At 42.6% G+C, this 16,014-nt stretch overlaps 2 protein-coding genes across 2 annotated transcripts; both read right to left on the reverse strand.

The window, feature by feature from the left end:
• Positions 1 to 418: 418 nt before the first annotated feature.
• Positions 419 to 14,585, reverse strand: scn4aa (sodium channel, voltage-gated, type IV, alpha, a). Its single transcript, XM_079293389.1, has 24 exons — positions 14,500 to 14,585; positions 14,292 to 14,420; positions 13,961 to 14,052; positions 13,451 to 13,744; positions 13,299 to 13,362; positions 13,054 to 13,195; positions 12,729 to 12,926; positions 12,446 to 12,616; positions 12,221 to 12,350; positions 11,329 to 11,567; positions 11,065 to 11,238; positions 10,604 to 10,960; positions 7,950 to 8,399; positions 7,605 to 7,646; positions 7,299 to 7,431; positions 7,057 to 7,211; positions 6,764 to 6,937; positions 6,508 to 6,630; positions 5,747 to 6,028; positions 5,596 to 5,649; positions 4,647 to 4,788; positions 4,029 to 4,126; positions 3,540 to 3,810; positions 419 to 3,454 (listed from the first exon to the last, which is right to left on the reverse strand). The coding sequence occupies exons 1-24, from the start codon at positions 14,568 to 14,570 to the stop codon at positions 2,154 to 2,156; spliced, it is 5,286 nt and encodes a 1,761-aa protein (XP_079149515.1). The 5' UTR covers positions 14,571 to 14,585; the 3' UTR covers positions 419 to 2,153.
• A 112-nt stretch (positions 14,586 to 14,697) lies between these two features.
• On the reverse strand, positions 14,698 to 15,465 carry LOC306794576 (sodium channel protein type 4 subunit alpha A-like; the record flags this gene model as incomplete). The annotated part of the gene is made up of 2 exons (XM_079292690.1): positions 15,185 to 15,465; positions 14,698 to 14,877 (listed from the first exon to the last, which is right to left on the reverse strand). Exons 1-2 carry the CDS (start codon positions 15,440 to 15,442, stop codon positions 14,698 to 14,700), a joined length of 438 nt encoding a protein of 145 aa, XP_079148816.1. The 5' UTR covers positions 15,443 to 15,465.
• Between the last annotated feature and the right edge of the window lie 549 nt (positions 15,466 to 16,014).

Raw genomic sequence — 16,014 nt, forward strand, 5'->3', positions numbered from 1 at the left:
GTAGAGATTAGAAGATGACAAATGTAGAGCTTCATCGTTTCCCACAAAATGTATTCTAAGTTCATTTGTATGATTTCATTCTTCATTACCATGAACAGGCATCGTGTATTTTGAGTCAGCCCCACATACACCGTCCCGCTGCTGCAAATACTCACTGAACCAAATCTGTGGCTGCAAATAATCTCCAACAAATGTCCCCATTTCACACGAAAAAATACGCAGTACAAGTCGAGGGAAAGGACGCACTGGATTGTTTTCTAATTAAGTCTACAGTCCCAAATTTGTAAAAAAAAAAACAATTTGACTTTTCAATGAATAAATCAGTCAGCAGAGCGACCTGTTCAGCATGGAAACCAGCAGAGGGCCTCAGTGTAGTGTCACTCAATACAGCTACTGACAACTCACAGCCTACTTTTCCCTACAAGAAGTATTTTATTCTCACAATATACTTACAATTTTTTGACAATAACAAAATTATATAAATATACAATAGAGAAAGAAAAAAAACGTGTATGTACAGGCAACACTGACTGCGGGTGTTCCAGTAAAGCGCTCCCTCCATTAGAAACGTAAACAAAAGGAGGACGCCGTCTTGTGAGTTTGACTGTAGCTCAGCGGTGCAGCGACGGTAAATAGGATCGCTGCAGGTCACATGATAGAACTACTGCCATGCTGCAGCAGCAGGATAAGACAAAGAGGCACCTCGAAGAGGAGCGAACAGGGTTGATGATAAAACAGTTCTGAACACATTAACAGCAGAAGGGACAACATTCTATAGTCTATTGTAAAAAATGAAAACAAATGTTGTTCATGTATATATATTCAGAATAAGACGTTTTTAAGACTTGAACAACGGCAACCTTTCTACACGAGGACAGACTTGACAAAATATTTTTTTTTTCTAAATACCCAAATAAGTGTGATTATCTACACATTGGAAACATGGAGTATTACTTACGTATACTTCACTCATGGGTTTATTTTACTCAACCAACACTCAGTTGTGTTTCAGAATTATAAATCAATTTGATATCAATTCAAAAGACTAATTTGATGCAACCTCAGGCAAAACTTAATTAAAAATGTACAGCACGTACTTAAATTATTGCTCGAATTGTTCGAGCTCAGCAGTTGTGTTACTGTAAACACCACATCTTAAAGTCACAGCGACTGCTTGCTTTGAGTTTTCAGATCTATCCGAGGTGAAAAAAAAAAGATAGACAAAACATTTAAAAGACATGCATATATCAGTGGTGAAATTAAAACAGGAAGGTCTCTCAGTCTGCTCTAACTTGACCTGGAAGGGATATAAATAGTGCAATATAAACTGGGCCTTCAGATGGTAACTGCATTAGCTGGCCCGTGTTCTTGTTAACGAATAAAGAATAACAGGGTTTCACTGGACAGGGATAAATGTGATGAGGATGAACCTTATATATGTACAAAAATAACTCAACATGGAAAATCTTTTAGTGCCTAATTGAAAGAATTAGCATGTAGAGCCTTCACGTCAATGAGATTCCACATAAAAGTGACTTAAAGTAAGCAGGAATAGGATTTTGCTCTGTTAAAATCTTTCGACAATTATAACAAATGAGGGGACTCCGCATTGCCATTTTTAGCCATGAAATGGTTGTGTGTATATTGATGTCATTTTGAAATATTGCTCAGTTGACTGAGATAACAGTGCTGCATTCATGTCACAGTATCTTGTTGCTTTTAAAGGAAAACATTGTGACATAAACACGGGGTCATTCAGGTTTTCTCATGTGTTGTTCAAGTTACTCTTTGGTTAGAAACTGGGGCACATGGGTTGGTAATGTGGTAATAATAACCATACCGAAAACAGAGTTATTGCAAGCCTAAATGAGGACTTCAACCACAGTGTGCATTAAATACTGAAATATATGTTATTTTCAGACACACAGGAGTCTTTATCTGGCAATTTCAAGATGGATTTTTCACGATAAAGCTACAAAAAGCTAAGAAAAAACATGAAATCCATTTCCAACCTTCAAACCAAAACGAAACTTGAACATCAGATGAAAAAAACAGCAGTTATTTGTTAAGTTTAAACATTCATTAGCACTGTGTAAGCTCTTCATCTAATGTGCAACAGGAGGACGACATCATTAATCGTCTTCTGCTGCTTGTTATACCATCGTCTCCCTCAGATTTGCATGTAGGGTAAAGAGGTGTGGGTTGGGGGCAGAATGTAATAACACCTCATTAGTGATTTCTACAGGTACAACCATGATATAAGGCTCGGGGGGTTCTGGACCACATTGGGCCCCTGTGTCATGTGACATTGTCTCAGGATTCGGAGGCTGATGGCTTGCAAGAGTTTCTAAATCGGCCTGCTCCATCTCCTCGGCGAGGTCCACGTTGCTCCCGTAGAGCACTCCCATCCTCCGTGCGAGCATGCCCTCCTTCTCTGGTGGGTCATTGCCTCCCTCCTTTCCACCCATCCTCTTGCAGCGGTGCATGAAAGCGGCGTGGCGTACGCAGCGCTTCAGCAGGTGCTGGCGGTAAGCCCTCTGGATGACGACGGCGGCCATCTGCTCTTCTTTGTGGCGCATTGTCGTGGTGATTGGCGCGAAGGAGTCCGAGGTGGGGTTGCTCAGCATGAACTTGGCCTGAATGCTCTCGCGCATCGCCGTCATCTCCACCGTGTCTCCCAAGACCATCTGTGTGACGGCCAGCAAGACATCCAGGCAGTGGATCCTGTCCCCGATGACCAGGGGCAGATCCATTTCAATCAAGCGGAGCCGGTTGGGCTTGGCAACCTTCAGCGGCTGCTGCAGGGCATCACAGAAATCTGAGAGCCGGCTATACTCAAGGAACTGAGTTCCGTCCACGTCAAACTTCTCCCACGTCTCGTTGAACATCTCAAAGTCGTCCTCACAGAGCGCATCGCCGCTCTCCTCCTGCGCCACGTTGAAGTTCTCCAAGATGATGGCGATGTACATGTTGACCACCACCAAGAAGGAGACGATGATGTAGCCGCAGAAGAACGTCATGCTCATGAGCGGGTTGCCGCAGTTGCCCTTTACATCCGTGCCCGGGTTCTCAAAGTCTGGATCGCAGTCCGGAAACTCCTTGTTCAGCATCGGAAGTAAAAGCCCATCCCAGCCGGCTGACGTCGTGATCTCAAACAGGCAGATAATGCTGCCGCCAAAGGTCTCGAAGTTAAATACGTCATCGATTCCAGCCTCCTTTTTGACGTAGGCAAAGTTTGACATGCCAAATATGGAGAAGATGAACATAATGAGGAAGAGCAGGAGGCCAATGTTGAATAGAGCAGGAAGTGACATCATTAGAGCGAAGAGAAGCGTCCGAATGCCCTTCGCTCCTTTAATAAGACGCAGGATCCTGCCTATTCTGGCCAGTCTGATCACTCTGAACAGAGTCGGTGACACAAAGTACTTCTCGATTATGTCTGCGAGCATCAAACCTGAAATAAAAAGGAGACGATATATGAACACCTTTTATCTGTTTGAACACAATTTACAGTTTCTCAGTAATGTAAATTTACCCACCAGCTATGGACAAGATGACCACAACAAAGTCAAAAACGTTCCACCCGTTGGTGAAGAAGTATTGTCGCAGAGCGAAGAGCTTCAACACGCACTCGCCCGTGAAGACGACGATGAAAGAAACGTTTACTTTAAAGAGGAAATCTTCCTTCTCGGGGCTTTGGTTGTCCGTCTCCACCATCATGGTCACCATGTTGAGGCAGATGAGCACCATGATGAAGATGTCAAAGAACTGCTGACTGATGAAGTCAAACACCACTCCCTGGATCAGGTTCTGCCGGTCAGAAGGGGCAAGGAACAGAAACATAAATCCAACAGGGTCATTTGGCCCGTACCAGAAACGGTGAACACAGACGTCAGAGGTGACATCACCATGAGCACGAACTGATGTTTCATTACTTTGGGTTACATTGTTTATTCTTTTCAACATCAAATAAATAGCCTCGCCCACACAAAATAACACGTTAATATTAATATCAGTTATAAACAAACCGTTGGACGTGGAATCGGCTTCTGTGGCTTCTTGGAGCCAAGCTTCTTCATGGCTTCGTAATACTTCTTTTGTTCCTCAGTCATGAAGAGGTCTTTATCTCCGTGCAGACACAACATAGAACAAACATATTGTTAATTAATGACCACAAGATTGAGGTTGTGTTTTCTTGAAGATATATTATGTTTTCTAGTAGAGATAGGTCGTGTGTGCGTCTGTGAATGGGTGTGTGCCTCTCTGTGTCTGTCCGAGGCTGATCTCGCATACTGCTGCACCAAACCACGTAATGTTTTGGGTGCTCTTTGATGGCTACATGCTCAAGTACCTCTCGTGGTTGCAGTGACTCACACTTTCTCAATGTACTTTTTATTAACTGTTTCATACTGCCTGCCATTGACTCACTGCTGACTACTCACTTCCTCACAGAGGAAGTGAAGCAGTTGAACGAGAGACAAAATGTGAAACAATGGGCCAGGGTGTAACAATTACAGGTATATATATATATATATATATATATATATATATACATACACCTGTAATTATATATATATATATATTATGGATGTAACTAAAAGAAAAACAATTGCTTTTGTGCAGATTACTAAAAAACAGTGTGATACTTATCTTTTTCTTTTGTTGGTTGAAGTTGTCAATAATGACACCAATGAAGAGGTTGAGTGTGAAGAAAGAGCCAAAGATGATGAAGATGACAAAGTAAATGTACATGTAGAGGTTGATCTCATAAGAAGGCTGCTCTTCAACCTAAAAGAGGAACAAAACATTTAGAAAAGAAAAATCTGTCCCTTTTCTGTTTCTGAACTATAAAGTAAGAAAGGTGGAAGAAGGAAGACACGGGATTAAAGGTTGAACTGGAATAAGATACTAGTCAGAGGGTACATGTTGATCCAAAGACTGGTCTCACTTCACCATCACCACCTGTCACATATATATTAATACATATATATTGAATTATCTTAAAGTGCAGGCGGGTGTTAGAAAGGGAAGAGAGAATCTTTGAACTCCAGACTTGGATTCATATAATTTGCGTTACTTATGTTCATATACCTAACAAAAAATAACGTAGTATACATACTGTGCTTGCCAAAACAGTTACTAAGATATTAAAATTTGGGATTTCTGATATGCAATTCCTCTATTCTAAATATTTACTTATATATACACTTTATATATACTTTTAATACTTTCATTGCAAGTAACTGAATTAATACATCCACAAAATGTTCAACCTGTATTTGCAATTACTATTATAACAGAAAGAATAAACTGCATATTCATCTGTATATACAGATACATGAATACGTATAAACACGCATCTATATGTGCAGAAATTCATGCATGCATCTAGCGTACATTTTACTAGAACTATTTTTAATAATATAATGTAACATAAAAGTAATCAGAATACAAGACCAAATGAAGGGTCTTCTGTTACAGGATGATTTTAATATAATTAGTAAGTGTTCGCCTTGTTTTTAGTACAGAAAAACACTACCAACATATCTCATGCCAAGTATTATGTTTCAAGACATAACTGTAATTAATAACTACCTCTCTTGAGTCGACGGCAGCATACATGATGTCCATCCAGCCTTTAAAAGTTGACTGAAAAATACAGAGCATTGTTTTCAAAATCTGTCATTTAACACAACTTACATACTTATTTTTCCAAGTATGTGATAATGGAAACCGCCCTCCTCACCACTTGAAGCAGTGACAGGTAGCCTTGTCCCACGTTGTCATAGTTGACTTTGACGTTGACCCAGCGGGCCTCCTGCGTGGCCTCTTGGACGGCCACGCAGTCGGTCCTGTTGTTGACCTCCTCCATGGGGAAAAGCTCCCCCGTGGTGGTGTTGATGCAGCGGTAGAACTTCCCAGCAAACAGGTTGACTCCCATGATGCTGAAGATGAGCCAGAAGATCAGACACACCAGCAGCACGTTGAAGATGGAGGGAATCGCTCCAACGAGAGCGTTCACCACCACCTGTTCAGAGGAGAGGACGTAGTTAGAGTTGAGGGATTATAAAGAAATGTATAGAAATGTTCCCTGGTTTATTTTGTTTGCAAGAGTGAGCAACAAGCTTGCTATTGACATCAAGTCCTGCCCGTACTCTTACCTCAGTCAGCTCTGGTACAGCAGCCATGATGTAAGCATGCATTCAACACACATTGTAGAGGAAAGCCAGTCAGATTAGTGTGATAATGCATTGAACATCACAGCATCATCTAGATCAGTGTTAGCTGCAGTGGCGGAAGAAGTTTTCTTTACTTAAGTACTTAAGGAGAAGAGAAAAAAGTTCTGATAAATACAAATATATTTGAAAAACTCAACAGCAATATCTCTTTCTCAAAAATCAAGACCAAACTTAAGTAAAGTACTTTAAAAAGAATGAACTTGGTTACTTGCCACCACTGGTTAGTCGTGCACATTGCTCAAACGTGGTTGCGCAGAGAAAAACGTACCCTCATCCCTTCAAATCTCGACAGCGCCCGAAGAGGCCTCAGTGCCCTGAGAGTCCTGAGGGACTTGATCGGTCCGAGGTCCGAGTATCCCATCCAGTTGGCAGCCAAACTAATCAGGGAAATCTGTGGCAGAATCAAAACATTTCCTATTCACGTGTTACCACGGAAATGATCGGACATCAAACATGTTCGTACGCATGTTCTGTTGTGGCGTTACACATACAGATGAGCCGTGAAATAAGATGCCGAAACTTACATCTACGATGAAAAAGTCTAAGCAACACCAAGCGTTGGTGAAGTAGGTCTTGAAGCCGTATGCCACCCATTTAAGGAGCATCTCGATGATGAAGACGTAGGTGAAAACTTTGTCAGCAAACTCCAGAATGATTTTGATGGTTCGGCGTCTTTCTATGTATATATCCTCAAACGCCTGCCAAAGGAAGATATACGATACTCAGACACACGTCCGAATCGTGATACAGCATCTTCACGCCATCATAAAAAAATGGTCAACATTTCTAAATTTGACGCAGTGACGTCGGCACTCACCAGAGCGCCGCTGCTGAGGAGGATCATAAAGATGATGAAGGTTTCAAACCAGTCATGCTCCACAATCGTGAAGCAAGCCCTACGGAGGTTCCACCATTTCTTGCCTTTACCTTGGCTGATGTCCGCCGTCAGACACGGCCAGCGCCTCACACACTCTGAGGGGAGAGGAGAGTCAAAGAGGTTCACCGTGAGAAGATCATTTTACAGCTTCAGGGTAAATTATCCTGCGGTTGGGTTCATACCGTCGGTGAAGCAGGCCTCTGGCTCCACGGGTTCCGGCTCTTCTTCCTCCACTTCTTCTGGTTCAGGCTCAGGTGGTTGATAGTCCACTGTGCTACACACTGAAGAATCCCCATCATTCAAAGCACCCATCAGCTAGCCAAGAATTACAATTGAAGCTCAGTTACAAAGCCACTGTGCAAAATATACATTTTTGATTCCCCCCCCCCCCAAATGTATAATGAGCAGAACCACATATACAGTAATGACCTTAATCAATGATTGGAAGCAAGGATTTCTTTTGTTTTGGGGTCTGCTGAGTTACTCACTTTGACTTTTCCCAGAATGCTACTTTCATCTTCTAAGTTTTTCTGAAACAGCACAGGAATAAAGAATGCACTTTAGTAAGCATTCATAAGCAATAAGACATAAATTCTTTCCCCCCAAAAGATATTTAATTAGATAAATACACAGTTAAGACGACTGTAGAAGGCTCTGCACAGGTGTCAGTCTAATTATTTATCATTCTATGGACTGTGTGCTTGACTGACATCTCACCTTTATTTACTTTTTTTTAAATTGACAATACTCTTTTAGCTTTTCTTTCACCGGTTAGGACAAATATTGTATTGTGTATTGTCACGTAGACAAATCGATTTATCTACTGTACTTACCTCATTATTTTTCTCATCTGAAATCTCTGAGTCATTAGCATTAACAGCATCATCCTCGTCATCCTCGCCCAGGTTTTCAAAGTCGGACTCAACCTGAGCGATTGGCACGTTGACACTGAACTCTCCGTCCACAACAAATCCAGAAGGCCGGCCTTCAACCAAACAATTAAGTATCCCATCTGCCATTTTCTGACCGGCATCCATGTGGTTCATTTCAATTTCCTCCATTTTCGGGCCCTCGTCGTCCGTCGGGCCCTCCTCGGGCTCCTTGGGCTTTTTGCCGAGAATCTGCTGGACGGTTCGTATGACGAGCGCTTTGAACCAGTCGATGCCTCGTGTGATCCTGCCGATGGCGATCTGGAGATTGTTCATCTCCCCGTCTTCGTCCCCAGTGGAGAGGTTGTCTCCGCTGAACGAGCTGAGCAGCAAGGCCAGAAAGAGGTTCAACACCTGACGAAAGACACATGAAGGAAAAGATAACTTCACACTGAAATGTCAAATTACCACAATTTATTGTCGCACCTTGATGTGAAAAACAAAAAACATTTACTGCAAGAAGTCTGTATTTAGAATGCAGCTACAGTACCTGAAATATCTAGAATTTTACAGTTTCTATCAGTGATTAATGTACCAGCTTTAAACTTTTTTTATCACAACTAAGGGTGAGCGAATCCTCGGTTTGCACATGAAATAATTACTCTTTTAATAATCGCTGCGTCAAAGTATGCCGACATTGCTGAAAACAAACGTCTCAGATACACATCACATATCAAATTGGTCCTGCGATGGCACATCAATAAATATTATGTCGTCGGCCTCCTGTTGCAGACGCAGCTATCTTTAGAGTCTAAACCTGTTGGTCATTTTCTCGGTGCCTGTTCAGGTTTAGCGGGAGATCGCGGTTACACGGCAGGCTGATCTGCCTCATTCCAGTGTGGGAGCTGTGGATCAGTAAAGAAGACGAGCTGCACAAAAAAACACCCAAGCCCAACGGTGGAGGAACGAAAACAGTATTAAATAAATGTAAATAAAGAAAGGCACAAAATAAATGCAGTTCTCTTTAGAGCTGCTCCAATAACCTGATGATGTGAGAGGTTACGTTTTTTGAGTGTTTGACTTTTTTTTTGACATTCTTGTCGAGAGTTGGAAGAGAAGAGCCAATAAAACTCTGATGTTTTTTAGCCAGTAGACAGTTAGCTTAACTTAGCGCAAAATCTAGAAGCAGGTTGAAACACGTAGCCTGGACAAGTAGTCTTTATGCTAAGCTAGGCTAACTGTCTGCAGCAGCTTCAGATTTAACAGACATGACGTTGGTATCGAGCTTCTCATCAAACTCTCGACAAGAGGACAAATAGGCCTACTGACCAAAATGCTGCACTTTTCCTTTTCTTTTCTAGCTTTAAGAAAGAATTCAACATGTTCTCAATAATGTTGGTCTGAGCGCTTACAATTATGCAAGATAACATAAAATATTTAGTGGTTTTCTTTCTTCTCAGGCAAAAACTCGGCAGAGGAGAGCGTGGAAATTCAGAAGCATTTTTTGATCATAAAGAGAAAAGATAAGCAGCACAAAATGATCACCATCGTCCCTAAACAAGCAAGTTAAATCCTTTCCATATGCTGTGGCGCTGATGGCTCGATATGATTACCTCTTCATCAATTACGCTTTAATCTGCTATCAAATGACTTTTCCCCAGTCCCCCTGCCACCTGAGCTCTGCTCGCTTAGCTGTCGGTATTGGCAGCAGGCTTCCTTGAGCCGGATCTTAGCACACACTCAAGGTCAAAACCACTGTTTGGTGGCTCGAGTCATTCGATTCAAATAGAAACCCCCCTCCTGTGACGTGTGCTGGTAAACTATTCACCTTTATGTCAGTGCAAATAGTGTGCATTGCAGGAAAGCCGTGGAAATGTTGGCACAGTGTGGCCGTCGCAATACTTTCGTCAGCTTGACGATGAGCCATTTCCTTTCCATTTCTATGAATAACCTGACAGGAAATGGTTTTGGCTCTGCTCATTCAATACAATGCTGAAATGAACAGAGCGATCATCTCTGTATTATCCCTCCTTCGTCCTTGTTCTGTGAGGCCAAGATAAAATGTCAGGGACAGTATTTCCGCACGATCCAGACAGTCACAAACTCTGCTGCCTCTTTGCACAAATTCACCCAGACGCTGTGTGAAAAGGTTAGTGAACAGTTATATGAAACTAGAAGAGCATTCGGAGAGCGCAGACCTCCACCAAGCTCATCGGCTCAACATTCTAAAGGGTTTTTCCTTGGCCCAAGATACACCCTTCCACCAAGTTTCATTAAAATCTAATTTCTCCTTAATCCTGCTGACAGACAGTCAAAGCGGATAATTATAATTCACCGATGGGAACGGAGGGTCTGCGCTCTCCGAGTGCCCTTCTAGTTGTTGTTTTTGAGTGGACCACAGGAAGACTAGCCATCACTTTGAGGGTGCTAATGGGGTCAAATTAAAGAATATTACTTAAACTATCTGGATTTTGCTTCATCGCTTCGCTGGCACCTGAAACAACACGCCCCTGCCAGAACATCCACTTTCGTTTTTTTAGTTTTGTAAAATCATTTCCCCCCTCACGCTTTCGATTTAAGATGGGGATCAGCAGTGAATGAATAATTGTTGCACTCACCACTAGATTTCCAATGACCATAACCATCATGAAGACAATCAAACACATCCCAGGTCCGGCCACTTCCATGCAGTCCCACATGGTCTCGATCCACTCCCCGCACAGGATGCGGAAAACGATGAGGAACGAGTGGAAGAAGTCGTGCATGTGCCAGCGCGGCAGCTCGCACTCCGAGGAGATCTTGCACACGCAGTCCTTGTAGCTCTTGCCAAAGAGCTGCATACCCACCACAGCGAAGATGAAGACGATGATGGCCAGCACCAAAGTCAGGTTTCCCAAAGCTCCTACCGAGTTACCAATAATCTTGATCAGCATGTTGAGCGTGGGCCAGGACTTCGCTAGTTTGAAGACACGGAGCTATCTCCACCACAGGACAGACACAAGCAAAAAGACAGTAAATAATAAAGAAGTTATCTCATTGTGGTCAATGGACACGAGTGAATCCAATCACTGTTTCTCACCAGACGGAAGGACCTGAGGACAGACAGCCCCTGGACATTTGCCAGCCCCAACTCCACCAGACTGAGACTGACGATGATGCTGTCGAAAATGTTCCAGCCAACTTGAAAGTAGTAGTAGGGATCCATGGCGATCAGCTTGAAGACCATCTCCGCTGTGAAGATCCCAGTGAAAACCTGCAGGGGCAGACATTTCTGTTCAAATCAAGTGTGAGGCGTACGGACATTTCTGAGATAAAATTGAAATGTAACGTGGCACATATTCACCAGATTCCCCACGGAGAGCATGTCGTCAAACTCTGGGGTCATGGGGTAGTGCTCCATGGCCATGAAGAGGGTGTTGAGCACGATGCAGATGGTGATGGCCAAGTCGACAAAGGGGTCCATCACTATAAAGAGCACCCACTTTTTGAAGAGCACCCATCGCGGGTGGCAGTCCCACTTCAGGAACATGTTGGCAAACTTGTACCAGGCGGGTGGGCACGGCCTCTGAGCCTCCTCCAACTCTAGACAAAGAAAAACAATTCGGTAGTCTACCGTCACTTCATCACAGCTTTACAGGTCCACGGTATCAACTAGCGTTGAAACTTCTACTGTGCGTGTAGGAGAATTACGGCGGCCGACGCGAAAACGCAACTGTATTGTATTGATTTTTAGGCGATTATACACTGAAGAAAACACACTTATTAATATTAAATTCCATTTCTGCCAATAGATCCCACTAAATGCTACACACGGTCCCGTTAATCATCTTTAAATGACGTGCACAACACAGCTAACTGATGTGTGTGCCAAGTTATAGTCGAGCTAAAATAGCCAAAGCTTAACACCACGAGGGCGCGACACTGAATGTTGATTCGCACAATGTGATTATTGCAAGCTCAAGACAATGCTACTGTATTGGCTTTGGATAAAATGAGTGTATAATGTGAACGACTGCTTGATAATCTAAGCAATTAGAGCTCACATTAAAGCATCTGGTCTTCATTCCCTGGAGGAACTTGACACTTGCAGAGGCTTCCACCCTGCTGCTCCGTTGTGTCGTCTTCTTATTTGAGTTGCATCAAAGCTAGAGAATAAACCCTTATATCTTGGGGTTTTGTACGATAATCGTCGGTGCATTATCAGTGTTAAGTTTCTACCTTTCTTGGCATTGTACCTTCAATAGCAGCTACAGTGAGCACCGTCAGAGCACTAGCAGTCCTGTGTTTCAGGCCTGGTTCGTCCAGATGAAACATGCTGTGAACGGAGCCCAATGACTTCTCTCCACGTTCGTAATCTGCAGCAGACTGTAAAATGTGTTTAGAAATGTCGTCAGCTGCAAAATCAAAACCAAAGGCTCTTTTTAAAACAATGAATTGTGACCAGAGGGTGACAGATTCACCTGGACCATGGTGGGCGCTCTGACTAACAGACGGGGAATGATTCTCCCGTTACAATCCTTGATAATTTCATCCCGTTCAAGGCTCCGTTCATCGTCTCTCAACTCAGACATGGTGTGATGACTCAGTGACTTCTTACTGGTTAGAGTGGCACAGCTCCCAAGACATTGACCCTGAGAAATTAAAAATAAACATCCAGAGTTAATCACGTAAACAACAATTACAGCAAAGATCTTCATTTTTAGACATATGATGAGCCGTCTGCTTATTGCTCGTAACAGTTACCTCTTCCTGATGCTTGAGTTGCTCTAGTAGCCGCTGGAACTCTTCCTCTTTCTCTATGGCCTCTCGCTGAGTTGCCTGATTCTGCTCTTCATAAGCCATGGCTACCACAGCCAGGATGAGGTTGATGAGGTAAAAGGAGCCCAGGAAGATGATTACCACAAAGAACAGCATGTATGTCTTACCGGCCGCCCGCAGGATCTGTGTTTGGAGCAAAAAAGAAGCTACGAGAACTAAGGACACATTTATTCACTTTATGACTGAAGTATTAAAAAGTTCCAAGTTTGACGTGATGAATCTGTTTGCAACAAATGAAAGAAGTGCCAACCAGCTGGAAAAGGTTCTCCCAGTAGTCCTGGGTCATGAGTCTGAAGAGGGCCAGGAAGGCCCAGCCAAAAGAGTCAAAACTGGTGTAGCCATAGTTGGGGTTCCTCCCAGCCTTGATGCACGTGTATCCCTCTGGGCACTTTCTATCAACAAAGAGGAAGAGGCTACAATGGCTCGCCCAGCTCTCCAAATCACACTCTGACCAGATAGAATGATCACGGTAGTGTCAGTGTGCATAATACATACCCAGCATCGGAGCCGTTTCCACAAAGTAGAGCATCTAGGCTGCCTTCCAAATAATAGTGATTCTCTAGAAGCAAACAAGAAGATGAAACATTTTTTCTATTAAGAAAAATATCAGCTTAAAAGAAAATAGATGTAATATGTGTTAAATATACCTATGTTTTCAATATACTGATTGAAATCGAAGGTGCCGTTGGAATATGTGGTATCATTGAAGCCCATGGTGCTGTTGAAGGACGCCGTGTCGTTGAATGTGGCGGTGGTGTTGAACAATTCAAAGGCGGTTTCGTTTGTCTGGAGGGGCCATCGCACACATTTCTGACGCATATTTCCCATAAAGAGTTGAAGGCCAATGAGGGCAAACACAGCGAGCGCAAAGACGGTCAGAATCATGACGTCCACCATTTTCTTCACTGACTGGATCAGAGCGGCCACGATGGTTTTCAAACCTGGCGAAATACAATCGATACGTCTGAAACAGCTCACAACAAATGATTCAGTGAAGCTTTGAATCTGCTCCCAAAACATAATGCCAGAGGCTTTAAATGAAAATATGAAGTTGTATAGATATATATGCTGTCTCGTTTGTGAAATAACACTCATACTCAGTAAAATACTGACTCACACACACAATACAATTAAAAAAAAAGACATGAAAGAAATACCAGGAATCACAGTAATTGTTTTAAGGGCTCGAAGTACACGAAACGTCCTGAGGGCTGACACGTTGCCGAGGTCAACAAACTCAGTGACGTATCTGTGGAAAGACACAAAACAATGACTCAAAGCCAAATAAGACTCAACATATCTATTAACTTTCCCTTTTCCCCCCAATCGGCTTAAAATGCAGAAAAACAACTTTTATAGTAGCTGATCTCAAAAATGTCACTTCTGTTGAACAGCAATTGATGCACTCAATGTTTTAGTTTTAATATCAAGATGGTGAGTTTATGCAACGATACATCTGATAAACAAAACTATTAAAAGTACACGTACGCCATGCTGATCACCATGAAATCCAGCCAATTCCACGGATCTCGAAGGAATGTAAAAGATCCAAAACAGAAACCTCTTGACAACACTTTGATTGTTGCCTCAACGGTGTAGATACCAGTGAAGACATACCTACAAGTAGGAAGGAACACAAGTTAGTGTAAGAAAGCGTTAAATGTGACACAGGAATTACCAATAATCAAGTACTCACTCAACGGTTTTACTCCATGCTGGAGGGTTGCTCATCGTCATGAAAACACAATTCGATAGAATCGTAATCATGATGAACAAACTAAATAATTTAATTCAGGATTAAGGAAACAAACATGGACATTATGTGTATATATATATATATATTATATAAGCAGACATGTTCCCACTTTATTCATAGTTTAACACCACTTTATATTTATATAACGTGAACACACTTAATAATGAACAACCTGAAGCAACAATAGTTCAAAGGATATGAATGTATGAGAATTCTGATGGATCCTCTTCTAAGCAAACTAAAGGGGCTCAGAACGTAGCAGGCCGGTTCAGCGTTGAACCTGAAGATTGTGTTTCCTTTAGTGACCACAATGAATGTCTGAAAAACACACATCAGAAATGTATCAATGCAAAAGACGGTACAGATTCTAAAAACACTTCCTGCATCTCAATAGATACTTAAGTGATGACAATATTGAAACGACACTTTAACATTCAACTGTAACATGCCACGAATGAAATGGTATACATAAGGGATACTGTAAGGGATACTGTATGCAGCTGAAATGCATCTGAAGTAATACATCCTGTAGTATTTCAAGGTTATGCAGGGACGGAGTCAAGCTCATTAAACACCAAGTGTGTGTTTTCATTGCCATGTGAGACCTAGATGTGCTCAAACTGACGTGCTGTGCTTTGTAGAAGGGGTCCAGGTCCTCCAGAGGCGTGTTGAGCATCTCTGATGGAGCGTCTCCGTAGATCATGGGCAGACTCTTGCCCGCCTCCAGACCAGCGTTCGGGACCGCTGGCTCTTCCCCGTCGTGGCCCTCTACTGCTGCTGCTGCCTTTTCGCTTTCCGCCTTGAGCCTCTCGATCTCCGCCAGCGATTGCTGGGTGAAGCGGCGGAACTCGTAGGCGCCTCGGGGAGGGAGCAGGGGCGCCATCTTCGCATCGCGAAGGGATACCGCCACACAGGGGTTTCCCTAGGAGGAGCTGCAGGGAGGACGAGGGGGGAATCGTGAGAAAACATTTTGAGATGCAATGGACGCCGTAGCATTAACCATTTTGACTTTAAGGAACAGTTTATGAAATGGAATTTCATAATCATTACTCTGTTAGCTTAGAATGAGCCCTTTATATCTACGTAGAGGCTCCTCTTCACATAGTCCGCCATGTTCAACGTATCCTCATACAACAGTTTGTATGATATCCTACAAAATAAGTTAAACCTCTCTTTTCAAGCGTTTTTCCAAGTAAGTCCAGCAACACGTGTCAATTTCTGCTCGTTACATGCATACGGTCTTTTCTGAATACATTTCCGTCTCCACACATAAATAATAACCATGGAAGTGACGTTACTGAAGTGAGAAATGTATCAACGTTTTTGTACTTTTCTCTAATCTTTACTTTTTTTAGTGAAATATTAAGATACATATTTTGTCAATTGTTTAAATGACACATGGGTTTGGTGGAACTGCTCAAAACATGTCAACCTTGTGAGGAGTCACATGTAGAC

Source organism: Melanostigma gelatinosum (assembly GCF_949748355.1).
Source record: "Melanostigma gelatinosum genome assembly, chromosome: 21".
Lineage (NCBI taxonomy): Eukaryota > Metazoa > Chordata > Actinopteri > Perciformes > Zoarcidae > Melanostigma > Melanostigma gelatinosum.

Excerpts from the sequence above, each read along its gene's own strand:
- scn4aa (XM_079293389.1), bottom strand. The coding sequence starts at position 14,570 with ATGATTACGATTCTATCGAATTGTGTTTTCATGACGATGAGCAACCCT. Across the intron at positions 12,617-12,728 it reads AACTCAAGCATCAGGAAGAG|GGTCAATGTCTTGGGAGCTG; the intron begins GTAACTGTTACG and ends TTAATTTCTCAG. Across the intron at positions 12,351-12,445 it reads GAGCGCCCACCATGGTCCAG|TCTGCTGCAGATTACGAACG; the intron begins GTGAATCTGTCA and ends CACATTTTACAG.